Below are 27,023 nucleotides of genomic sequence, written 5' to 3'. Positions count from 1 at the left end.
AGTTCCTAGGAATTGTTTATATTTGCTAAACATGAACCCTTTATTAATTATATGTATTGCACATATCTTCTACTCTGGCCATTTCACTCTGTGAATGGTTTCTGTTGATAAAAAGCAGTTCCTGAATATCTATCTGTGTAGTCAAAACCAGTCTTTTTCTTTCCAATTAATTTGTTGTGTTTTTGTTTAGGAAATCTTTCTCTAGTACACCATCATGAAATTTTTTTCCCCTAGAATATTATTTGCCTTTACTGTAGTACATCTAAAATTTATTTTTGTGATTATATAAGATAGGGTTCATATTTTTTCCCCCATTTACTATTTAGTCAGCCATCACCATTTATGGAAAAGACTCTCTGCTGTGCACTGCTGGCTTTATCATAAATCAAGTAGCCATATATACCTGGAGTTTTTTGGACTCTGTTCCAGTGGTCCATTTTTCTATCTCTGTACAAGTATCATAATGTCTCATTATAGCTTTTTAATAGATCCTCATATTGGTTGGAGTAAGCTCACCTATTCAGGTTTATTGTACTTAGTCTTGTTCCTTTTTCCTTTCCACATAAATTTTAGTGGCAGTTTATTAATTTTCATAAAAAGCCTGCAGGAATTTTAGTGGCAGTTCATTAAATTTATATGGATTAATGTGGGGCCAGATTTGGCATCTTTCTAATGCTGAGTCTTCCAATCCATGAACCTGGTTTATCTATTTATTGAGGTTTTCCTTAAATAAAATCTTCTGGTTTGTTCTGTGTGTAGACGTCTTATATAACTATAAATTTTAGATTAAATTTAATCTAATTTTAATTATAGATTTATTTCAAGTTATTTGGCTTTTTGATGTTATTATAAATAATATTTATAAAATGTTTTCTCATTGTGGCATGTAAAATGCAATCCATTTTGGTACTGTGACCTTATGTAAAGAGACCTTGCTTAATTTCACTTATTTCTAATACTTTGTGGAATCTTTTAGATTTGCCATCTATGATGAAGAAGGCCTGTTTCTTTTCAATGATTGTATTGTTTTTCCTTTCCTTTGCCTTATTGCACTGGCTAGGACATCCAGTGTGATATTAAAGCGGTGACTATAAGCATTGTTACATGTGTAATCTCAGAGGTAAAAGTGTTCAGCATTTCAAAATTAAGTATAATTTTTTTGTAGCGTTTTAAAAAAATAGAAGACGCCAGGCCGGGTTCTGTGCTTCACGCCTGTAATCCCAGCACTTTGGGAGACCAAGGCTGGCATATCACTGGAGGTCAGGAGTTCATGACCAGCCTGGCCAACATGACGAAATCCTGTCACTACTAAAAATACAAAAATAGCCTGGTGTGGTGGTGCACACCTGTAATCCCAGCTACTTGGGAGGCTGAGGCAGGATAATCACTTTGAACCCAGGAGGTGGAGGTTGCAGTGAGCAGAGATTGTGCCACTGCACTCCAGCCTGAGCAACAGAGCGAGACTCTGTCTCAAAAAAAAAAAAGAAAGAAAACAGCCTTTTAAAAATTTATTTTAATTTTAATTTTTTTTTAATTTTTATTTTGAGACAGAGTCTTGTTCTGTTGCCCAGGCTGGAGTGCAATGGCATGGTCCCAGCTCACTGTACCTTCCGCCTCCAGGTTCAAGTGATTCTCCTGCCTCAGTCTCCTGAGTAGCTAGGATTACAGGCGCCCACCACCATGCTTGGCAAATTTTTGTATTTTTAGTAGAGATGGCGTTTCACCATGTTGGGCAGGCTTGTCTTGAACTCCTGACCTCAAGCAATCTACCCTCCTCAGCCTCCCAAAGTGTTGGGATTATAGGTGTGAGCCACTGTGCCTGGCAGAAGAAGCCTTTTCCTCAGGTTAGGGAGGTAATATAGTTTGGATGTTTGATTCTGCCAAGCCTCATGTTGAAATTTGATCCTCAGGGTTGGAGGTGGGGTCTGTTGGAAGGTGTTTGTGTTGCAAGGCAGATCCCCTCATGAATAGAGTAATACCCTCCCTGGGGTGGTAGAGGGAGAAGAGTGAGTTCTCACTCATATTAATTCCTGCAAGAGCTGTTTGTTAAAAAGAGTCTGGCACCTCCTCTCTAGCTTTGTTGCTTCCCATTGCCGTGTGATCTCTGTACAACCCAGCTGTCCTTTGCCTTCTGCCGTGCCAAAAGTGTCCTAAGACTCTCTTCAGATACCCAGACCTAAAATTTTTCAGGTGTCAGAATTGTGAGCTAAATAAACCTTTTTTCTTTATAAATTACCCAGTCTCAGGTATTCCTTCATTGCAACACAAAATGGACTAAAGCAGGAAGTTTCTTTCTGTTCCCATTTTTTCTAAGAATTTTTATCGTGACTGGGTACTTAATTTTATCAAATGTTTTATCTTAAAGTTGAGGATATGATTTTTCCCCCATTTTTTAAATAATGTGGTAAATTACATTTCTATGGGCCCAACATGCTTCTGCTATACAACTCTACTGATGGTGAATTACATTTATAAAAACATTAAACCATTATTGTGTTTCTGGAGTAATCTCAGTTTGGTTTTGATAAATATATCCTTTATTATATCACTGGATTCTATTTGCTATTTTATTTTCTTTCCACATACGTGTATGAATTGCATTGGCCCAAATTTTTTCTTTCTTAAAATGCTTTTGCCACCTTTTGGTGTCAAGGCTATGCTGGACTCATTAAAAGCTGGGAAGTGTTCATCTTGTTTTTGGTCTTGTGTAAGAGTTTAAGACTGATAATTTTTTCTTTGTTTTGCAGAATTCATCTGGGCATGTAGTTTTCTTTTTAAGGGAAGGATTTTTAATTACGGATTTAACATTTTAATAATTATAGTACTAGTCAGATTGATTGTGTCATTTTGGCACTTAGCATTTTTGTAGGAATTTGTCAACACGCTTTCAAATCTTCTGACAAAAAAATTGTTCATAATATTTTCTTATTGTCTTTTTAATGCTTGGAGGATAGGTAGTGATGCCCTATGTTTTCATTTCTTATGTTAGTATTTTGTGCCTTTTCTCATTTTCTGGATCAGTCTTTCCAAGAGATCTTCAATTTTATTATATTTTTCAAAGAACCCACTTTTGGTTCATTGTTGATTCTATTTTATGTTTGTTTCTATTTCATTATTTTCTTTTCTATCTTATTTTCTTCTACTTATTTTTATTTGGAGAGGGGCTTATTTCTTATTCTTTTTCTCATTCTTCAGATGGATAGTTATATTACTCATTTTCAGCCTTTCTCGTGTGTGTGTGTGTGTGTGTGTGTATGTATATATATGTTTTTGTATATATACATACACACACATATGTATGTAATTTTTTTTCCTTTAGACATGACTTTAACTGCATCCCTTGTGTATTCAGTTCAGAACATTTTGAAATTTCCATGTCATCTTTTTGACTCATGGATTATTTTGAGATTTTTGCTTAAGTAAATGGGATTTTAAAGTTGTCTTTCTTACAGATTTTTGTTTTAACATTGTGTCAAGGAATTTTGTCTGTAGGATTTCAGTCTTTGGGCCCAATATGCAGTCAGTTTTGGCAATTTTGTGTACACTTGAAAAAATTGCCTTTGTTGGGTGAAGTGTTCTCTCTCTGTGTATGTATGTGTATATGTGTATATGAGTTAGATCAAGTTGGTTGCATTGTTCAAATTTTCTTAACCCTTTCTGGTTTTTTTTGCTTCTGTTAATTACTGAGCAGTTTATTAAAATTGTATGCCATAATGTAGATTTGTCTATTTTTTCTTTTGATTCTGTGAATTTTTGCTCTGTGCATATTAGGTTATGAGGTGCAATCAAATTTCGAATGGTATTTTCCTGAGACGTGGCTCTTTTATCGTTATTAAGTGGCCCTGTATCTCTAGCATTACTTCTTGCCTTAACATTTACTTTGTCTAGTTTTCATATAGCTACATATGTTTATTTCGATTAGTGTTTGCATTTTATCTTTTTTGCAACCTTTACTCTCAGTCTTTCTGTGTCCTTAAATTTAAGACATATCTTTTGTAAGCAGCAGATATTTTTTAGAAAGTCAATCTACCAGGCTTTGTCTTTTGTTGGCCTATTTAGTTATTAGAGTTTCTTTACGTATTTGAGTTTAGCTCTACTATCTTACATTTTGCTTTCTACTTGTCCATATGTCCTTTGTTTTATTCATTTATTCGTTTATTGCTTTCCTTTGTATAATTCTTCGTAATTCCATTTTCCTATTGTTAGATTGCTGGTGTTATATTCTTTAATATTAACTTCATGAACTGCCCTACTGTTAACTACCCTAGAGATTACAAGATGCATCCTTGACTTATTAAAGTCATATTAATCAGTACATATATTATTACTTCCCAGGCAATACAGGAACCATCAAATATTTAACTATCTTATCCTCATTCTGCCATTAATGCTAGTGTGTGTGTGTGTGTGTGTGTGTGTGTGTGTGTGTTATAAGGCATTTTTTTTTTATACAGTAAATATTTCTTTTTCATATGTGTTTACCCTTTCTGTAGTTCGTTTTTTCATGGCATCTTAAAGTTTCCATCTGGAATTCTTTTTCTTACTCTGAAGATCATCCTTCGTATTTTCTTTAGTGTAAGTCTGCTGATCAAAATTCTCTTTTTGCCTTAAACTTCTTTATTTTACCTTTTTAAATAGGTTGGTGCAAAAGTAATTGTGGTTTTTGTCATTAAAATCACAATCACTTTTGCACCAGCCTATTTAAAACCATTTGTTTAACTTTATCCTCATGCTGCCATTAGTGCTAGTGTGTGTGTCTGTGTGTGTGTGTATATCTCATAAGCATTTTTATTGTTTTATGCAGTAAATACAGAAGCTTTATTGATATAATTCACATACTTTACAGTTTACTGATTTAAAGTATGTATAGGTAATTGGTTGTTAGTATATTTATAGAGTTATGCAGCTATCACTGTAGTCAATCTTACTGTTTTCCTCCACAAAAATAAGTCAGTTCCCATTTTACCTCACCGCTCCTAACACTATGCAACACTAATTTACTTCTTTGTCTTTAAACATGTACTATTCTATATATTTCATTAAATGTTGCCGTAAAATATGTAGTCTTTTTATTTTATTTCATTTATTTATTTATTTATTTTTGAGACGGAGTCTTGCTTTGTTGCCCAGGCTGGAGTGCAGTGGTGCGATCTCAGCTCACTGCAAGCTCCGCCTCCCAGATTCACGCCATCCCCTGCCTCAGCCTCCCGAGTAGCAGGGACTACAGGTGCCCACTATGCCTGGCTAATTTTTTGTATTTTTTAGTAGAGACGGGGTTTCACTGTGTTAGCCTGGATGGTCTCAATCTCCTGACCTCGTGATCCACCCACCTCGACCTCCCAGAATGTTGGGATTACAACAGGCGTGAGCCACCGTGCCCGGCCAACGTGTAGTCTTTTGTGTCTGTATTATTTCCTTTAGCGTAATGTTTTCAGAGTTCATCAATGTTGTTGTGTATGTCAGTATTTCATTCTTTTTTATTGTAACTAATACTCTATTATGTAGACACCACATTTGTCTAGTCATAGTTGATAGACATTTGGGTTATTTCTGCTTTGGGGTTATGAATAATGCTGCTGTAAATATTCATGTACAGGTTTTTGTGTGGACATATATTTTTATTTCACTTGGGTATTTACCTGCAGGTGAAATTGCTGGAGGTTTTGCTAATTATATTTTACCTTTTGAAGAACCACCAAACTGTTTTCCAAAGGGGGCTATACCATTTTATGTTCCCACCAGCATTGGAAAAGTCTTCCCCACATTCTTACAAAAACTTGTTATCTGCCTTTTTAATTGTAACCATCACAAGTGGGTATGAGGTGGTGTATCGTTTTGATTTGCATTACCGTGATGGCTGATGATGTTGAGCAAATTTTCATTTGCTTATTGGCCATTTATATATGTTCTCTGAAGGCATGTCAGTTCAGACCCTTTGCCCATGTTTTAATTGGGTTATTTATATTTTTATAATTGACCTGTAAGAGGTTCCCCCCACCCCAAGATATATTCTAGAGACAAGTATTTTAGGTATGTGTTCTGCAAATGGTTTCTTTTAGTCTGTAGGTTGTGTTTTCTTTCACCCTATTGATGTCCATTTTAACAGAAAAGCTTTTCATTTTGATAAAATACAGTGTATCTCTTTTTTATCCTTTAATTGCTTATGCTTTTGCCATATCTAGAAGGCTTTGCCTAACACAAGTTCATGAAGATGTACTACAGTATTTTCTTCTAGGAGTTTTTTAGTTTTACCTCTCACATTCAGCTCTATGATCCATTTTGATATAATTTTTGTGTATGGTGCAAGGAAAGAGTCTAACATCATTTTTTAATACAGATATCCAGTTGTTGCAGGACCATTTGTTGAAAAGATTATTCTTTCTCCATTGAATCGACTTGGTACTTTTGTTGAAAATAAATTGATAAATGTGATGGTTTATTTCTGGACTCAGTACTGTTCTGTTGATTCTTATGTCTTCTTATTCTAGTGTCACACAGTTTTGATTAGTTTCAGTCACACAGTTTTAATCACTGTAGTTTTGAAGAGAGTCTTGAAATTGGGCAGTGTTAGTCCCCCAATATTATTTTATTTTTCAAGGTTGGTTATTACTAGACCTTTTAGTTTCCATATAAATTTCAGGTTTAATTTGTCAATTTCAGCAATTGTGCCAGGTAGGTTTTGGGTAAGAGAGCAGGTTGAATCTCTGGATTAGTTGGGAGATTGTTGCCATTTTAACAGTATTAAGTCTGTTGATACATGAACATGGGATAAGTTTACATTTATTTAGGCTTTCTTTAATTTCTTTTAACATTGTTTTGTAATTTTCAGTGTAAGCTTTACACTTCATTGTTAAATTTTTTCGTATTTACTTTTGTTGGTATCGTCAGTGGCACTGCTTTCTTAATTTCATTTTTGGATTGTTTATTCCTAGTCTATATAAATGCAGTTTAATTTTGTGTATTTATCTTGTATCCTTCAACCCTGATGAACTGTTTTATTAGTTCTAATAGCCTCTTCCTCCTGCAATATCTTTTCAGTCCCCTCTCCCAAGACAATGCAACACTGTTCACATTAAAGGAGAAATACTTAAAGGAATTCCATTTTATCACAGAGCATATATAGAAGGATGCATTTGGAGCTGAGAGGCAATACATTGATAATGTACAAATTTACATAGTGTGAACGTATTTTAAAGGTGTTCATGCACAAGATTAGAAGCTAAGTATTATGTGTGTGGTTTTTTGATTTTGTTTTTGTTTCTTGTTTTTTTTTTTTTTTTTGAGACAGAGTTTCGCTCTGGTTGCCCAGTGTTGCCCAAGCTGTAGTGCAATGGCATGATCTCGGCTCACTGCAACCTCCGGTTCCCAGGTTAAAGTGATTCTCCTACCCCAGCCTCCTGAGTAACTAGGATTACAGGCATGTGCCACCACGCCTGGATAATTTTTTGTATGTTTAGTAGAAAGGGGGTTTCACCGTGTTAGCCAGGCTGGCCTCGAACTCCTAACCTCAGGTGATCCGCCTGCCTCAGCCTCCCAAAGTGCTGGGATTACAGGCATGAGCCACCGTGTCTGGCCTTATGTATCTCTTAAACCAAATGAAATGAAAAAATGTTTATACTATTGTCTTTCTAGAAACTTAAGTTATACATATTAATTAGTATAACTAAAACATTTAAATATTTAGATAGTGGATGGAATGTAAAAACAATATAAACAATTGTTTTAAAACCTCTATTAGTCTGCTTTTAGTGTGTCATAACTTGCATTGCCTTGTCACTTATGTGAAACACTTATTCTGTAGATGCTGATCTACTGCTTTAGGATATCAAAATGTGACAATTATTTTATTTCATTGGATATAAATTGTCACTGATTAAAAGATATTATGATTTTATTAAGGAAAGGAAAAGACAACAAAACAAACTGTGACAATACTTTTGTATCACTTATAATTTTTATTTTGAATATATTGACTTATTTTATATTTACTTTTATTTCATACAAGGAAGGAAAAGACAAAACAAAAAAACTATGACAATACTTTTATATCACTTGTAATTTTTATTTTGTCTATTGACTTATTTTATATTTACTATACTCTTATACTTCTCAATATTTCACCCATAGGCATAATTTTAAAAATCATCATTTGTGTGCATACATGAAAATGGAAATATAAGTGGATAATGTTTAAGGTACTCCTATTTTTAATATTTAGTCTTACTTTTTTATATTGCTTTTTGCCTTTCTGTGCTTTTTCCTCAGTGCTATGAGGAGTTATTTGATGCTGTCTTTCATAAAGGATACGTTAAAAGATCACCAAGACTACCCTCAGATTCAGTAATTCTCTGGGGCCTTACAGGACTCAGAAGAGTCATACTCAAGGCTATGATTTATGACATATAAAGGATACCAAGCACAATCAGCAGTGTGGCCTGAGGCAAAGTCTTGGAAAAACCAGGAACAAGATTCCACAGTCCTTTTCCAGAGTCTCACAAGATGGATTCAGTTCCCTCAGGAACAAGTCGTGACATTTATGAAATGTTACGAACCACAGAAGCTCATTAGAGACTAGTGACCCAGTGCACAGAATTTTCATTTGGGGCTGATCATGAAGGTACTCCCTGCCTAGCGTATACCCAAATTCCAGACTCCTAGAAGGAAAGTAGTTATTCAGCGTAAACCATATTTGCACAAAGAGTGAACTATCATCAGTTAATGGTAAAACCCCTCACCAAATCTAAGTTCACCAATGCCAGTTAAGGGCTAATTTTTCAGAAAGTCTTTTTTTTAAGGATAGCAGTTATGCTTGCTATGTCAACTTATTAGTACACAAAAGATAATAGTCACTGAGATTTTTCTTACAAGGCTCTAAGAGCCATTCTGTAAGTTTTCTTTCTGGTGCTATTCTCATCATACCAGAAGAAATTAGTGAAACATAGGGTTCTCATTGACTTAAAAGTCATAGGTCATAGTGTTGCATACAGTCAGTCATGCCACTAGGAATAATAACCAAGTTTGCGTATACACAGACCACCTATATTTCTATTTTAGAGACGTGGGGGAAAAATCTTCTTCTTGGAGTCAATGAAAAAACGGAACCTAAATTTGCTTTTCAAAAAAGATTCCATGTTATATTGAGTTTTACATTCAAGAAAAAGAGATTCAAAGGCTAATGAATATTTGCTGTTGAGGTACTTAATGGAAATTATGGTGGAAGAAAAGAGTGTGGTTCGATTATAGTATTATAGTATACATTTCTGGGGTCTACCTTTGATCAGCTTCTGTTCAGAAGGCAGAAGAAAGAACAAGTTGCTAGTGCAGAAAAAGACTCCAGGCATCTAATCTGGTTATATTCAGCCTCCTTCCTGTTCCTTTACCCCTTACTTTTTTCAACAGCTTTACATATTAATATGGTTTGGTGGTGTCCTCACCCAAATCTCATCTTGAATTCCCATGTGTTATGGGAGGGACCCTATGGGAGGTAATTGAATCATGGGGGCAGGTCTTCCCTGTGCTCTCCTTGTGATCGTAAGTCTCATGAAATCTGATTTCCAAAGGGAGTTTCCCTGCACAAGCTATACCTGTAGCCATCCACGTAAGATGTGACTTGCTCCTTGTTGCCTTCCACTGTGATTGTGAGGCTTCTCCAGCCACCTGGAACTGTGAGTTCTTCATTAAGCCTCTTTCCTTTGTAAATTGCTCAGTCTCAGGTATGTCTTTATCAGCACCATGAAAATGGACTAATATAGTAAATTGGTGTCAGTAGAGTGGGGCATTACTGAAAAGATACCTGAACATGTGGAAGTGACTTTGGAACTGGGTAACAGGCAGAGGTTGGAACAGTTTGGAGGGCTCAGAAGAAGACAGGAAAATGTGGCAAAGTTTGAAACTTCCTAGAGACTTACTGAATGGCTTTGCCCAAAATGCTGGTAATGATATGGACAGTAAAATCCAGGCTGAGGTGGTCTCAGATGGAGATGAGGAACCTGTTGGAAACTGGAGCAAAGGTGACTCTTGTCATGTTTCTGCAAAGAGTCTGGCGGCATTTTGCCCCTACCCTAGAGATATGTAGAACTTTGAAGTTGAGAGAGTTGATTTAGAGTATCTAGTGGGAGAAATTTCTAGGCAGCAAAGCATTCAAGAGGTGACTTGGGTGCTATTAAAGGCATTCAGTTTTAAAAGGAAAACAGACCATGCAAGTTTGGAAAATTTGCAGCTTGACAATGTGATAGAAAAGAAAATCCCATTTTCTGAGGAGAAATTCAAGCTGGCTGCAGACATTTGCATAAGTAATGAGGAGCCAAATATTAACCATCAAGACAATGGGGAAAATGTCTCCAGGCCATGTCAGAGACCTCTGCAGCAGCCCCTCCCTCCCATCACAGGCCTGGAGGTTTAGGAGGAAAAATGGTTTCTTGGGCTGGGCCCAGGGTCCCTCTGCTGTATGCAGTCTAGGACTTAGTATCCTGCATCCCAGCCACTCCAGCCATGACTAAAAGTGGCCAAGGTACAGCTCAGACTGTTGCTTCAGAGGGTGGAAGCCCCAAGCCTTGGCAGTTTCCACGTGTTGTTGAGCCTGCTGGTGCACAGAAGTCAAGAATTCGGGTTTAGGAACCTCCACCTAGATTTCAGAAGATGTATGGAAAGGCCTGGATGCCCAGGCAAATGTTTGTTGCAGGGTTGGGGCCCTCATGGAGAATCTCTGTTAAGGCAGTACAGAAGGGAAATGTGGGGTTGGATCTCCCCCACAGAGTCCCTACTGGGATACCACCTAGTGGAGCTGTGAGAAGAGGGCCGCTGTCCTCCAGACCCCACAATTGTAGATCCACCGACAGCTTGCACTGTTCACCTGGAAAAGCTGCAGACACTCAATGCCAGCCCTTGAAAGCCGGGAGGGAGGCTGTACCCTGCAAAGCCACAGGGGCTGAGCTTCCCAAGACCATGGGAACCCATCTCTTGCATCAGTGTGACCTGGATGTGAGACGTGTAGTCAAAGGAGATCATTTTGGAGCTTTAAGTTTTGCCTGCCCCACTGGATTTCAGCCCCTTTGTTTTGGCCAGTGTCTTTCATTTGGAATGGCTGTATTTATCCAATACCTGTACCGCCATTGTATCTAGGAAGTAACTAACTTGCTTTTGACTTACAGGCTCATAGGCAGAAGGGACTTGCCTTGTCTCGAGTGAGACTTTGGACTATGGACTTTTGAGTTAATGCTGAAATGAGTTAAGGCTTTGGGGGACTGTTGGGAAGGCATGATTGTTTTTGAAATGTGAGGACATGAGATTTGGGAGGGGCCAAACATGGAATGATACGGTTTGGCTGTGTCCCCACCCAAATCTCATCTTGAATTCCCACATGTTGTGGGAGGGACCTGGTGGGAGGTAATTGAATCATGGGGGCAGATCTTTCCTGTGCTGTTCTCGTGATAGTGAATAAGTCTCACAAGATCTGATGGTTTTAAAAAGGGGAGATTCCTTGCACAAGCTCTCTATGCCTGCTGCCATCCATGTAAGATGTGACTTTTCTCCTTGCCTTCCTCCCTGATTGTGAGGCTTCTCCAGCCCTGTGGAACTGTGAGTTCTCCAGTAAACCTCTTCCCTTTGTAAATTGTCCAGTCTTGGGTGTGTCTTTATCAGCAGCATGAAAATGGACTAATACACATATATAAAAATTTTACATGTATAAAAGTGAAGCTGCTCTGACAGAAGCTGTAAGCCTTGTGCTTTGAAATTCTCTTGTTTAGTACTTTACCCCACCTCTTCCTTGAGTTACATTACTAGAATTGAACATGGAGATCAATTTGAAAACCACTTTCTAGTCTAGATTCTTCCTTTTCTAGATGAGGAAACTGAAACCTATTGTTTATAATTGTCCTTTTCTTTGGTTTTAATCTGTAAAGTTATCTGGATTTAGAACAGAGAAGAAAAAAATACATCTAACCTAACACTGATTCTGGGACCTTTGAACAGTGTGCAAGTCTGAACATCTTCCCTGTTTTTGTTCATGTTATCACTACTGTTGTTCTGGGTATTATGCCAAATTTAGTGCAGTACTCTCTTATATTAGTTTCCTAGGGCTTCTATAACACATTATCATAAACTAGTGACTTAAATATATTCTCACACAGTTCTGGAGCGCAGAAGTTCGTAATTTGTACTATGCATCCTATTTCAAAATCAAGCCGTGTTCCCTCCAGAGGCTCTAAGGGAGATTTTGTTCTGTGCTTCTTTCAGCTTTGGTGGCTACAGGCATTCCTTGGCTTGTGGCTGCATAACTCCAGTCTTTTCCTGTGTCTTTACATGGCCTTCTCATCTCTCTGACCTCACTCTGTGTATTTTCTGTAAGGACACTTGTCATTGGATTTGGGATCTACCTGGATAATCCAGTGTCATCTCATCCTGAGACCTTTAACTTAACTACATCTTCAGAGACTCCTTTTTCCAAATAAGATAACAGGTTCATTTCACCTAATTACTCTTTCTGCATCTGTGCTCTCTTTTTTCCAGTACAATATGTGAACTGTTAGACCAGTTTTCCTATTTACTCTTGCTAATTTTTTGACTTCCTGTATTTTCAACCTGCAATATTCTGTTTCTCCTCCTGACTACACTTTAGGTTTCCCAAGGTAAGGAGCATGCTTCGTCTCCTTTGTCCTTCCTCAGCATAAATGCCTGGCCCATACAGGTAGGTTGTTAAATAAATCTTAGTTTAAAAAAAAAAAAAACAACGGATGAGCAAACAAACTTAATTAAGAACTTGCCTTTCTGGCCTTATCTCCTGTCATTTTGTTACCAATACTTGGATTTTTCTGAGTTTCATAAACTTTCCTTGTGTTTTCTGTTTCTGTGAGTCTCTTTGCTTTTGTTTTTCCTTTAGTGCCTTTACCCTGCCTGGAAAATCCCACCTCACCTAACATCCAGCATAAATGCTACTGATCTCCTACAGCTTACAGACAAAATTAGAGTCACTAGTTTAGTTGTAGCTGAAAGAAAATGTTACTTTCTAGATGTAGTTTTTCTTACTCTACACACTTCTCTCATTCGTTTTCCTAAGTATCTTTTTAAGTTTGTACTCTTACCTAGGAGGTTCTCATAAGGATAATATGTCCCCGTTTGTCTTGGAATATCTAGGTTTACAACTATTGTGGTAAACTTATTAATAATGTTTCTCTAAACAATATTTTGGCTTGGTTAACAAATTACGTGGTCACTGTAGCCATAACATTCATTGCCTTGTATGTCTTATTTTCTTTTCTCGATTATCAGTTCTTGAAAGTTGTAGCTATACAATCTTCTGTGTTGTAGAACATAGTATTAATACTTTATATTCCATGAGTGAAACTCAATAAATATTTGAACACTTAATATGTGCTATGCATCCTGTATTTTGCCTATATTAGCACCCTTTTTTCTTAACCTTCAGTTGTCTTAGAGTGTCTACGTGTCTCAAACAAAAATTTGCAGTCACACCAGCCTTGCAAAATCTAACTATTGATCAGTCTGGCTCTATACATTCTCTGTGCTTACCTCTTAGCTGTTAGTGATGCTGGGGTTAGGGGAGTGGGGCAGAAATCATATTGCCTTGTACATTAGTGCCACTACAGAATCAGGCTTTAGTTTTAACTGGACCTCAAACAATTCTAGTGCTTCTTCCTTTGGTGCTTAGTTAGTACCTATTTCCATGTTTGAGTGTTTCCTTTTAAATTTTACTGAGACCTTGTTAATTAGGTGATAATAGTCTTGTTTTATAGGTGATAAAACAGCTCAAGGACCCAGAGTCACACTGTTCTTGAATCTAGGTTAGTCCAACTCCAAAGTTCTTGCTTTTTTTATTCCATTCTGTTACTTGTCTACAGTTTTAAGTCTCATTCTTAGGCCTTGAAGTATGTGTGTTACTGAACCATAAGCCCTATGTAATTGTTTAGAGGTGCTTCCTTTGAAACAGCAAGTTTGAGATTTTTGGATTATTAATGAATGTTGACATGTGGGTATACAAATTTTTACCTGGACCATTATAGAAGGCTATCGTTTATGAGAATTGGTAGATTTTTGTCTTTAAAGCGCTAGTTCCTTACATTGTCAACTTCTAAGAAGATATTTACAAGTTCACAAAACTTGAAATGCTCCAAAATTTGAAACTTTCCATAGCTGACAACTTTGTTCTCTGATGGTTCAGTGCCGCAAACGTACTTTCATGCACAAAATTTTAAAAAATACTGTGTAAAATTACTTTCAAGCTATATGTACAAGGTGTGTATGAAACATAAATGAATTTTGTGTTTAGGCTTTAGTCCTATTCCCAAGATATCTCATCATGTATATGCAAATATTTCAAAATTCAAAAAAAAAAAAGCCACAATTTGAAACATGTCTTGTCCTAAGCATTTCAGATAAGGGATACTCAACCTATAATATAATTTTTGTGATATTTTTGGGAATACATTTTATTAGGATTCAAACTCATTTAAATATTTAAATAGTAATTTAAACTAACTTTAAGACATTTAAAAAATTTTTAAAATAATTTTAAAATTATTTTAAAAATAATTCATTAGTATTTTAAAATTGCAACAGTTTCACAGGTTGAACTGGGAATAGAAAGAGTAGAATCTGAATAATTGTTATGAAAACTCTGTCTCTGCATTTTGCTTGCGTAGTGCTTGGTTTAAGAACTGCAATACCTCTCTACCTTTGTAATTTGAAAATCATTGAGATTTTGAACGTCCTGACTAGTAGCTCTTATAGATTTTGTTTCTACAAAACATTCAATTTTACTCATTTTGTGCTCAACATGAGAGAGTTGGGAAGATAACCGTTGAAAGCCGGGAGGCTGCTTCTTATCTATGTTTTGCCATTAACTAGTCATGTAATAACAGCAGATCACTATCTCTATAAAATGAGGTTATATCAGATACCCTCTAAGGTCTCTTGCTGTTCTAAAGTTTTGTGCTTCTCTTCTGAAAATATGAAGAAATTGTGCTTTCACCCATACGGTAAATTCAACTAAAGAGAACCTTACTTAACGTTGATTGGTTAAATCAAGATACTGTCCTTATTTGAAATTAAAACATAGCAATTGTATGAGAATAGATGATGAAAACCCCATTTTAGAAAGAACATTTTATAAAAGCCTGAAATTGCTACTTAAAGATTATTAAAAATATCATGATACAGTAGGATTAACTTTATAGTTAGTGTTAATGTGTAGAAAATATTTTTGTAGAAATTTGCTATTTTCTGTGCCTGTTATTCACTATATTGGTTATGTGTAAGTTATTATAGAAATGTAAACTTTTAAAAATTATTTGAAGCTGAATTTTTTAGCTTCATAGAAACCTGTAAACCTTTATTTAGAAAGGAAGTTGACTTTTATTGAACTTCTATTCTAGAATTGTGTTATCGAGAACTTTCTGCAGTGATGCAAGTGTAATGTAGCTATACTGTTCAGTATGATTGTCACTAGCTAATTGTGGAATTTGAGTACTTGAAATATGGCTTGTAACTGAAAACCTAATTTAATTTAAATTTAAATAGCCACGTGTGGCTAGTGACTGAGACAGTCCTGTTTTAGAAAATGCTAAGCAATGTGCCAGAGAATAATTACAAGACTTTAGTTCTAGTTCTTTGTGCCATTTCAGGCTACTGTCCTTTCCCATTTTGTATTCAGCCTTCGGTTCCAGCCTTATTTGTACTTATGTATTTTGGCCTCATACTGAATCTTTGCTTAGCATGGAATGGTCTTCTCAGCCTATGAAAATATGAGCCTTCAAGGTATAGCTTAAATGTCACATCTAGCAAAGTCTTCCTTGATCCTCTGGACTATGGCAAACGATACTGTCCCTTATAATTTATATGGCCCAGGGTAAGTCTTGACCTTTTTCATTCTTGATCCGTCATATGGAAAATAAATTACCTGCGCCTAACAGGGTGATTTTTTAGGGGCAAGGGTTGGGATGTGGAGATCAATAGAAATGGTGTATATAAAAGCTTTTTGGCAGTTTTCAAGAATTTACAATTTTAAGGTGATGAGACATTTTATAAACATTAAGACTGAGTCCCAGAGAAATTAACTTTCCCACTATCCACCCATCATCTCCCATTTTCCACCTCATCCCACTTAGTACCTCAGTTGCAATAATTCTTTAGCTATATTGGTTTCTATAATCCTTTCATCCTACTTCCTCCTCCCCCACTTCTTGACCAACTTAAAGTTCATAATCCATCATTAAAACCACATCAACTCCCTTGCCTGTTTCTCTTTTAAATTGTGCATGCCTGGTAAAATGTCCAACCCAGGTTAAATCTTGTTCTGTGCCTTCTTCACGCCTCCACTCAGGCAGCTGAAAGCTGGTTGATGCTGCTCTAATTCAAGATCAGTAACTTTAAGCATGGCTTGTCTTTTTATTCTCTTTATAGTGTGTTTTTCAGAGCAGGAATTTTTAATTTAAATGTAGCGTAGCTTATCAAGAGTTTCTTTTATGGATCATGCCTTTGGTGTTTCATCTAAAACATTATTGTTGTATCTGAGGTCATCTAGATTTTTTTTGCTATGTTGTCTTCTAGGGTTTTTATAGTTTTGCATTTTATACTTAGGTTTATCATCTATTTCAAGTTAATTTTTGTGAAGGATATAAAATCTGTGTCTAGAATTATTTATTTGTATATGGATGTCTGGTTGTTCCAGCATCATTTGTTGAAAAGATCTTTTCTTTGTTACATTGCCTTTGCTCTTTTGTTAAAGATCAAAGTTAACATATAGTTAAAGACTATATGAGTCTGTTTTTGGGCTCTATTCTGTTCCACTGACCTGTCTTTTCTTTAGCCAGTACCACATGGTCTTGATCACAGTAACTTTATGGTAAGTCTCAAAGTCAGATAATGTAAGTCCTCTGACTTTGTTCTTCTTCAACATTGTGTTGACTCTTCTGGGCCTTTTGTCTCTCCATATACATTTGAGAATCAGTTTGTTGCTAGCCACAAAATAACTTGATGAGATTTTGATTGGAATGTTGTTGAATCTATAGATCAAGTTGGGAAGAACTAGCATCTTGACAATATTGAGTCTTCCTATTCAAGAACATGAAATACCTCCCCATTTACTTAGTTATTTGATTTTCTCAGAATTGTATAGTTTTCTGCATATAGATCTTGTACATATTTTGTTAGATTTATACCTAAGCATTTTATTCTTGTGGGTGCTGTGTAAATAGTACTGTGTTTTTAACTTCAAATTCTACTTGATCATTACTGGTACATAAGAAAGTGATTGACTTTTTTTTTTTTTAATTAACTTTGTATTCTGTGACCTTGCTGTAATTGATTATTAGCTCCAGGAGTTTTTTCATCACCCACAAACAATGACAGTTTTATTTCTTCCTTTCTAATCAGTATACATTTATTGCCTTTTCTTGTCTTATTACTTTAGTAAGGACTTCCGGTATGGTGTTGAAAAAGGAGTAGTGAGAGGGGAAATCCTTGCCTATTTCTGATCTTAACTGGAAAGATTCTAGTTTCTTGACATTAAGTATGATGTTGGCTGTGGGTGTTTTGTTTTGTAGATGTTCTTTATCAAGCTGGGGAAGTTGCTGCTATTGCTAGTTGGATGTCCCTTTGTATTGCTGACTAATATTTCATTGTATGGGTTTACCACAATTTGTATGTTCATTCATCTCTTGATGGACATTTGGATTGTTTCTACTTCTTGGGTGTACAAATAAAGCCATTATGAACATTGGTATACAAGTGTACAAGTCTTTGTATGGACACATGCTTTCTTTTCTGATGAGTAAAGACACAGGAATGATATGGCTGGATCATATGGTATGTTTAACTTTAAGAGACTGCTAAGTGTATTCCAGTGTGGTTTTACCATTTTACAGTTTAACCAGCAATGTAGAAGAGTTCTAATTCATCCGTGTTTTCTTCAAAACTTGTTATTTTCAGCCCATTTAATGTTGTCCACTCTTATGGCTATGTAGTAGTACCTTATTTTAGTTTTAATGTACATTTCCTTAATAATGTTGATCATCTTTTTATGTGCTTGTTAATGTATCTTCTTTGGTGATGTCTGTTCAGATCTTTTTTATTTTTTAATTTTTTAATTTTTTTTTTTTGAGGGAGAGGATCTTGCTCTGTCTACAAGGCTGGAGTGCGGTGCCATGACTGCAGCTTACTGCAGCCTTGACCTTCTAAGCTCAAGCGATTCTTCCATCTCAGACTCCTGAATAGCTGGGACTACAGGCGTGCACCACCATGTCTGGCTAATTTTTTATTTTTTGTAGAGATGGGTTCTCACTATGTTGGCCAGGGTGGTCTCAAACTCCTGAGCTCAAACGGTCCTCCTGCTATAGCTTCCCAAAGTTGCTGGGGTTACAGTCATGAGCCACTGCATCTGGCCTCTTGGCTTGTCTTTTTATTGTGGAGTTTTGGGAGTTCTTTATGTATTTTGGTTCTTATCAGATATAAATCCTTTACCAGATGCATGTTTTGCAAGGATTTTCTCCTAATTAGTGGTTTAAGTGTCGAAGAGCAGAATTTTTTTTTATTTTGATGAAGACCACTCATTGTGCTTTTAGTGACATATGTAAGAAATACTTGCCTAACTTAAGGTCACAAATATTTGCATTTCTAGATAAATTTTAGAACAACTTGTCAGTTTCGAATAAAGATGGGAATTTGATTGTGTTAAATCTGTAGATCAATTTAGAGAGAATTAATGTGCTAATAATGTTGTGTCTTCTGATCCATGAATAAAGTATGTCTCCCCATTTCTTTAGATAATTCTTTAATTTCTGTCAGCAAATTTTACAGTTTTAACTGTACAATTTTTTCACACCTTTGGTCAGATTTATCTGTATTTCATCTTTTTTTCTTTTCTTTTCTTTTCTTTCTTTTTTTTTTTTTTTTTTTTTTTTTTTGAGACAGAGTCTTGCTCTGTCACCCAGGCTGGAGTGCAGTGGCACAATCTTGGCTCATTGCAACCTCTGCCTCCCAGGCTCAAGCAATCCTCCCACCTCAGCCTCCTGAATAGCTGGGGCGAGCCACCATGCCTGGCTAACTTACTATTTTTTGTAGAGACAGGGTTTGGCCATGTTGCGCAGGCTGGTCTCAAATTCCCGACCTCAAGCAATTTACCTGCCTCGGCCTCCCAAAGTGTTTAGATTACAGATGTGAGCCACTGCACCCAGTCCTATTTTCTACTTTTGATGCTATTCTAGGTAGCAATGTTTTACATTTTTTATTTTCTAATTTTCTGCTACTAATGCATAGAAATACAATCGACACGTATATGTTGGTCTTAGGTCCTACATAAGGGCTACTACTAAACACCCTTGTCATAGTAGCTTTATTGTAGATTCCATCATATTTTCTCTAAAGACAACTGTGTTTTCTGTGAATAAAGACATTTCATTTGTTCCCTTCTGATTTGGAATTTATTTCTTTTTCTTGCTTGATTGTACTGGCTAGAACCTTCAGTACAATTTTGGATATAACTCAGAGACTGCCTAGCTCTGTTTAGTTTCTCTGTCCTTGTGCTTCACTTCGTCTACTGCCTCTGAGGGATCAATCAGAACTTTGTTGCCTGTTGACTATTAACTTGAAATGGTTGTTTCAGGCAAAAGGATAAATCTTGTTACTCCTTTATGTCTGAAAGGAGTAGTCTCTATTCTATTTCAAATCAAGCTTTTATTTTCACCACTCCACCAAAACAGTTGCTAAATTCAGTGGTTACTTACCAGTGCTTTTTTTTTTTTCCTCCACTTCTTGGCAGCATTTGGAATAATTGACCACTCTCTAGGTACTTTCTTCACTTAATGTATAGGATACCCTCTTGGTTCCCTTCCTGCTTCCCTGGCCAGCTTTATCAGTGCTACTCAATTTAAATGTTAGAATGCACTATGGATCCTTGACATTTACACCTCTGTTCTCTATATTTTTAGTTGCTTGCTAATTGTCTGTTTCCTCATTAAAATGCAAACTGTCTAATGGCTCAGCACCTAGAGCAGTGCCTGGCACAAATTGTTCACCTAACACATTATGATGAATGAATGAAGAAATGGTTGGTTTTCTCAACCAGTTTTTGGCATGTGACCCAGGTTTCTCTTTAGAATATAGAAACCTTTGATTCCAGAATTATCATTTCTAGTTATGACATGAGATGAAGTTAGAGATTCTTTCATACTCTGATAATATTTGTTTGCAGTTTATAGTATTAACTATGTTATTTAATTCACCTGGCTTTATTCTTACATGGTTATTTCTGTTTGAGTATTGTTTGGAGATTTTATTGAAAAACGTTTTTGTTATATTTTCAGAGTTGACATGACTTACCTATCAGTTTAAAACAAATCAGGTTAATTACTGAATGTGCTGGTGATAAATTTGATTCTTCCAAAATGTGTTTTGCTGAAGTATGATGAAATTTTTGAGGACAACTATATGCTATTACCTTGCTAGTTTGTTAATGTATATTTTATTAGTTGCCTCTAAATTATTCTAAGTTTTGAGGAGTATGAAAGGATTCATATCTTAGAGATTTTCAAAGGTGGTGTTTAGTTGGACACAGACTAAAATAAATGTTTCACTTATAGCATATTTGCATATACCCATTGTGTAGATCTTAACAATTGAAAGATCCTGGGAACTTAAATGTCCAATATGCATGCCATTACTGTAGGTTGAGAAATGAAATGTGGTAAAAGATAGTATCAGAGTTTTAAAAAGTGTAGTATCAAAAGTTTGTGATGGTTTCTGCTACTTCTTGGTTCATTTCTGAGAGTCAGGAAAGAAAGGGATTGGTTGCAATTTTATTCATATTTTCATTTCAAACACTTTTAGTGTGATCTGTAATATGGATCTCACTTCATTTTTTTTTTTTAATAACCCATAGTAGTTGTGTTCGTCATTACATTTTCTTTTCTGTCACAAGCATCTTCTTGAATGTGTGTGTTTCCAAATGTTTTGTATTTCCCAGGCACTCTGTAAATACTGACTATTCAAAGACATGAAGACTCCAAAGAGTTGTGTTTTCATGGTTGTAGTGTTTTTGTGGAGCTACATATAGGGGAATAAATGCTGTCTGTCTCTTTCTCTGAAAGAATAATAAGTTCAATTTAATTAATTAGCTAATGATACAAAACTAAACTTTTAAATCAGGAAGACAGAGTAGAAACAGAGTATCCTGTTTTATTATGGTTTTCCTACATGTCTAGAGTATGCAGTAGCCAGGACCACCTTATGACAAGGTTAGAGTCTTGCTAGATATGGAAGATTCAATTATTTGCTATTCCTTGGCCTCTTTATATTCTAGACGTACATTACCAGTAGTGATGAACTTAAACTTTAAATAATTTAGCTCTTTAATAATAAACGTTTATGTTTCTCCAGGACCTTTCTGCTCTCCAGTTAAACTAAGCTTCATGTGGGAAAGTAGAGGGAGGAAGTAGTAGTAGGCTTAAAGATTGGTAGTCTCTGAGTAGTGAGGCATTGTAATTTGGAGTTTGGTTTAAGAACCACAACAGAAAATCTGTTTCTGCACAGTTTTAAGATTCTGTGGGGGAAAATCTTACTCAGAAGTGGTTTTTAACATTTGGATTTCGTCCAGGAATGGAAATGTATTAGATTCTTTTATTTGCAACAACAGAACTCTGGCTAATTAAAACATAAAAAAGGAGATATGTAATTAGAGGCTTATGGAATCTAAGGGAAGGCCAAATTTATTAATACTAGAAGAGTAGTACAAAGCTTTGGTGAAAGGTTTAAGGGTTGAATCAAACAAAAAATACAGCAAAACTTACTTTTGTAACAAGCAGTAAAACTCAGAATACAGAAAAATTAGAAAGTAAAAATCACTCAGTTCCTAGAAATTAAAATAAAAGATGAAAAATGAAACTTGACAGTTACATTAGTATCTGTTTACTAGTAAAGCCAAACACCTTAAAATATAGCCACTTCTAAATTTTTTTTTTTTTTGTAAATATCAACTTTGTTCATTAGGGGTAAGTCCTTCTGGTTAAGTCTCTCAGCTTTTTTTATTGGGTGATTTTTCTGTCTCTGCTATCATGCTGAGAGAGAGGCTTTCCCAACCTAAATGTAGAATTTTTAAAATACAGTTTTGAACCAATGGGTCAGTTCCCTCCACCCCCCAACAGTATCTCCCAATACTCCTTTTGGTAATGATGGCCCACTAGGCTGTGGTTTTTCTGGATTGTAAGGAGACATAATTAGGTTATTCCAGTACTACCTGTCTTAGTCAACTTGGGGTGTGTATTATAGTCCATTTGTGTTGCTGTAAAGAAATACCTGATACTTGGTAATTTTAAAGGAATCAGGCTTATTTTGGCTCACCATTCTTCAGGCTGCACAGGAAACATGGTGCTGTCATCTGTTTCTGGTGAGGGCCTCAGGAAGCTTAGAATCATGGGAGAAGATGAAGGGGAGCCAACATGTTACATAAAGCAAAAGAAAGCGGGGAAGTGCCAGCCTCTTTTAAACAGCCAGATCTCCTCTCCTGTGAACTCAGAGAGTGGAAACTCACTCGTTACCACAGGGACAGCACCAAGCAATTAATGAGGGCTCCACTCCCATGACCCAAGTACCTCTCATTAGGTCCACCTCCAATATGGGAGGTCACATTTCAACATGAAATTTATAGGGGACAAAACATCCAAACCATTGCAGGCTGCTATAACAAAATACCGTAAACTGGGCAGCTTAAACAGCAGACATTTATTTCTCACATTTGAGGAGGTTGGGAAGTCCAAGATCCATGTGCCAGCAGATCCAGTTCTTGATGAGGATCTTCTTCCTGGATTGTAGACAATCACTTTCTCACTGTTTCCTCACATGGCGTAGAAAAAGTGAGGGAGTGAGCTCTCCTTTCTTTGTTTTAAGGACACCAGTCCCATCATGGGGAGCCCACCCATATGACTTTATTTAAACCTAATTATCATGCAGAGGCCTACCAGATACTACCATTGAGGTCAGAGCTTCAGAATGAATTTTAGGGAGGACACAAACATTCACTCCGTAAAACTTCTCTTACTCCATTTGTTGTTGTTGTTTTACCTCCATTTGAAGGGGGTAAAATAAATACTAGAAATTCTTTCTTTGGTCCTCAGTAATGTTAAATTTACCTTTCTAGGGTAATTAGTGTTTTTGACAAAATATACAGAAAGTTTTGTCTATATACATATGTAGAGGCAATAATTTTTTACTGGTAGGTCTTCAGTCCATCTAGGGTTTTTTTTTTTTTCTTTCGGTGTGTAGTATAAAAGAGGGATCTGTATTTTTCCAAGTATTTTGCTCATGCTCTTTCAGCATTTCTTGACTAATATATTATTTTCCCACTCAAACAAAATAGTAGCTTTATTATATACCACATTCTATTATATATAGGTCTGTTTGTATACTTTCAATTATTTTATGTTACTAATACCAAATTTTTATTATTTTTACTTTAATATTTTCCCTCTTCAGTAGTCTGTTAGTGTTTTGAAATATTTTTGGCAGTTATTTCTACCCTGTTTTTAAAAAATTTTTATCAGGGTTTTCACTATAATTGCATTGCATTTGTGTATTAATATGGAGAGAATTGACATGTAAATAAGTTTTCCTAGTTAGGAATATGGCATAGCTTCTGTTTTTTCAAGTCGGGTTTATAAGTTTTTTACAGTTCTATTCATGAGTGTTTTAAATATTAGTGTTTACAAATTAAACCCTTTTTTGCAATAAATGTGTAAAGATATCACCCTTTGTAACATACTGATTATATAGTTCATATACATTTTGCATATGTTTATAAGCAACTATATTATTGGTTCTAATAGCCCTTCATTTCATCTTCTTGGATTTTTCAGCTAATAGATTTTTCAAATAATAATTCTTTCTGTTCCTTCCTAATATTTATCCTTTCCTTTTTCTTATTACACTGGATTGAATTTCCAGTCTCAGTTGAACAATGATAGTGCACCATCTTGTCTTGATCTTTTTTTAATAGCCATGCCTCTTTCTGTTTAGGGTTGATAATGGCCACTGATTTGAGAAGAATCTACTTTATTTAGAATCCTTTTCTTAGTTAGATTTTCTTTTTAAATCAGATAGTAAATGTTAAGTTTTATTAAATACCTTTTTAACATCAAATAAGAAAGTCATGTGAGCTTTTAATGTGATGAGTAGTCTAAAAATATCCTTTTGTTCTTAGAATAGTGCTGTGTAGTTTTCTTAAATACAGAGCTATTATTTCATAATAAATGAAATTTTTTATTAATATTCATGAGACTTTTAAATTTGTTTATAAAGTACCAAGCTTGTGATAGGTTGCTAAAATACGTTAGAATACTTTCACATTTCGTATATCTTGGAGTAATTTTAAAAGCTTAGTAATTATCGGTACTCTAGCATTATAGAACATGATAGTAAATTTTCAGGGCCTGATACTTTTTTGAAGCAATGGTTAAAAAACTGAAACTTAAATTCGTAGCTGTTAAGTGTAGTCAGTGTGAATTGTCAGTCCCTTTTTGTAATATCCTCAGTCATCTCTTAGATGATAAAATTTGCCTTCTAATTTACTTTTTTGTTTTTGTTTTTTCCTCTAAAAAAGATTCAGGGAAATAATATTGCATAAAGTTTTTTTCAACATATTTGGATGTGTTTGAACATGTTTAAATGCATTTTTCTTGATTATCTGGTGACGCCCTTCTGCATTTCTGTATTCATTTAAAAATATTAATAAGATGTAACTTTTAAAGGTATTGTTTATAAGATTTCCAATTTTGAGTGCTTATTTTCGTTTACTTCTTGGTTTGTATATTTGTTCATTTATTTTGTTAGAGAACATATGTGAGTTGTAGACCTCCAAGGACTTGTTATGCATATTCTGATATACTTGTCAATGAGCAGCATCTTGCTTGACTATAGTAGTCATGAATGTTAGTTTTATATCCCTCAAAACATTGTAAGTTTTTTGCTCAATTGCTTTTAGGAAGGAAATACGTATTATATGGAAGAAGTTTGATGTCATTTTAACTTTTGCTTGTGAAATTTTTTTTCTTAACCCTGAAATGGAAAAACAAAATTATTTTACATTTATATAAGCATTTCTTCATTAATATTTTCTGGCAACTGATCTGTCTTTAATGACTTTACAGTAGAGATACTTGACATAGGGACCCTCCAAAAGAAGATACTTTAGTATTGTATTTGGTTTGGGAGATCCTACATGCATAAGTTATCTATTGCCATGTAAAAAATTTACCCCAAAACATAATGGCTTTAAAACAATATCCATTTATTATCTCTCAGTTTCTGTGTGCCAGGAATCCAAGCATGACGTAACTGAATCTTCTACCTCAGTCTTTCTCACAAGGCTGCAAAGTGTCAGCCAGAGCTGGGAACTCATGTGAAGGCTTGATTGAGGAAGGATCGTACTTCCAAGTCAACTCGGTCGTAATCTAGTGCTTTTTTCACTGCAACACATATTGGCGTATTGTTAATTTATTTGACAGTCACATTTGGATCTCATATCAAGCCCAGAAAACACCTAGTTCATTTCTTTTTGTTACTCAGTGGTACGTTTTGTGTGTGGTGCATGTGAGTGCGTGTGTGTGTGTGTGTGTGTGTGTGTGTGTGTGTAGCTAGAGATAATGACACAGGGAGTCAGGAAGGGAGGAGAGTGTTGACCACTTTTTTCTATTTTAAAAATTGTAGTACTTTTTTTTCCTCCATAGGTGCCTTAGCTGGACCAATTATTGTGGAGCCACATGTCACAGCAGTATGGGGAAAGAATGTTTCATTAAAGTGTTTAATTGAAGTAAATGAAACCATAACGCAGATTTCATGGGAGAAGATCCATGGCAAAAGTTCACAGACCGTTGCAGTTCACCATCCCCAATATGGATTCTCTGTTCAAGGAGAATATCAGGGAAGAGTCTTGTTTAAAAATTACTCACTTAATGATGCAACAATTACTCTGCATAACATAGGATTCTCTGATTCTGGAAAATACATCTGCAAAGCTGTTACATTCCCGCTTGGAAATGCCCAGTCCTCTACAACTGTAACTGTGTTAGGTAGGTATGCTTGAATTATGTATTTTGGTGATAGTGGTGAAGATTATAATAAAAATATTTTTAAGAAATTAAAATGGTTGAAATTTGATTTAACTTTAGGTTTAAAGTAAAATAATTCAAATATGATTTTTCAAGATCCTTCTTAAAATTTATGATCCTAGGTTCCCTTTAAATAAAATCTTGTCTATATATACCTACTTATCTATGTAACGCTACATAGTTTTAGCTAGTTTCTTTATGAAAGATAGTGATGAGTTTTAATTATATACTAAGTTCTGAGTTTCTGTGACATCTTTATTTTCCATTACCTCCCCTCAAATTTTCAGCCTTTAATTATCATCTTAAGTTTTTTCATTTTTAAAAAATTGAGTTTTGCATCTAGGAGCCACTGACACCTCCTGTTTTAATTTTTCATATCACATTTTATTCCTGCTATTTTAGATTTGCATAGCTATCTGAATATTGTGCTTTTGCTCATAATAGTGATATTCCACTATTTCCTATGATACCTGTTAAAGTTTATGGTAAAATGTTGAAAAAGCTCGTTAACTTTAAGCTACTTGCAGTGAAATGTAAACCAATTTGGAAATGCTGATAAGTACTTTTGAAATGATAGAAATGAAGATTGAGGAGCAATAGTAACTGTTGGCTGCTCACATGAAGATCTACTGCTTAGGTTCTTACTCAAACAGCTACTGGTAGTGTGGGTAGCCGACAGCTTCCAGCTGTTAGGCCCTTTAAGATTACTTCCGTTTTCAGGGCTATTCTTTTTGTGAGTGACCTCAGGCCAGTGACTAAGTGAGGCAGTGGTAGCTAAGGGTAAGCTCTTCTTGGGGCCAGTGATTGAACAAGATAGTGGTGTGCAGATTTTTACCCAAAGTGGACTTCTTTAATGGAATATGCCCATTGGCCTGAATGGAGACTGTCAGGGTACTGATAGCTCCCCTTACT

The 27,023-nt window shown here is 35.5% G+C and overlaps 1 protein-coding gene across 9 annotated transcripts in view; it reads left to right on the top strand.

Moving 5' to 3' along the window:
- Positions 1-27,023, top strand: part of NECTIN3 (nectin cell adhesion molecule 3) — a 130,309-nt gene that overhangs the window by 16,048 nt on the left and 87,238 nt on the right. For all 9 annotated transcript variants that reach the window (XR_009213136.1, XR_009213135.1, XM_058437529.1 and 6 more), the window contains exon 2: positions 25,731-26,072. Coding sequence is in view for 7 of the 9 variants with exons in the window: in XM_058437529.1 (XP_058293512.1) it covers positions 25,731-26,072 (342 nt within the window). In the remaining 2 variants the exon portion in view is untranslated. The remainder of the gene's footprint in view (positions 1-25,730; positions 26,073-27,023) is intronic.

The sequence above is a fragment of the Hylobates moloch genome, unplaced genomic scaffold (assembly GCF_009828535.3).
Source record: "Hylobates moloch isolate HMO894 unplaced genomic scaffold, HMol_V3 SCAFFOLD_4, whole genome shotgun sequence".
NCBI classification, from domain to species: domain Eukaryota; kingdom Metazoa; phylum Chordata; class Mammalia; order Primates; family Hylobatidae; genus Hylobates; species Hylobates moloch.
This window is presented reverse-complemented; position numbering and strand designations above follow the sequence as displayed.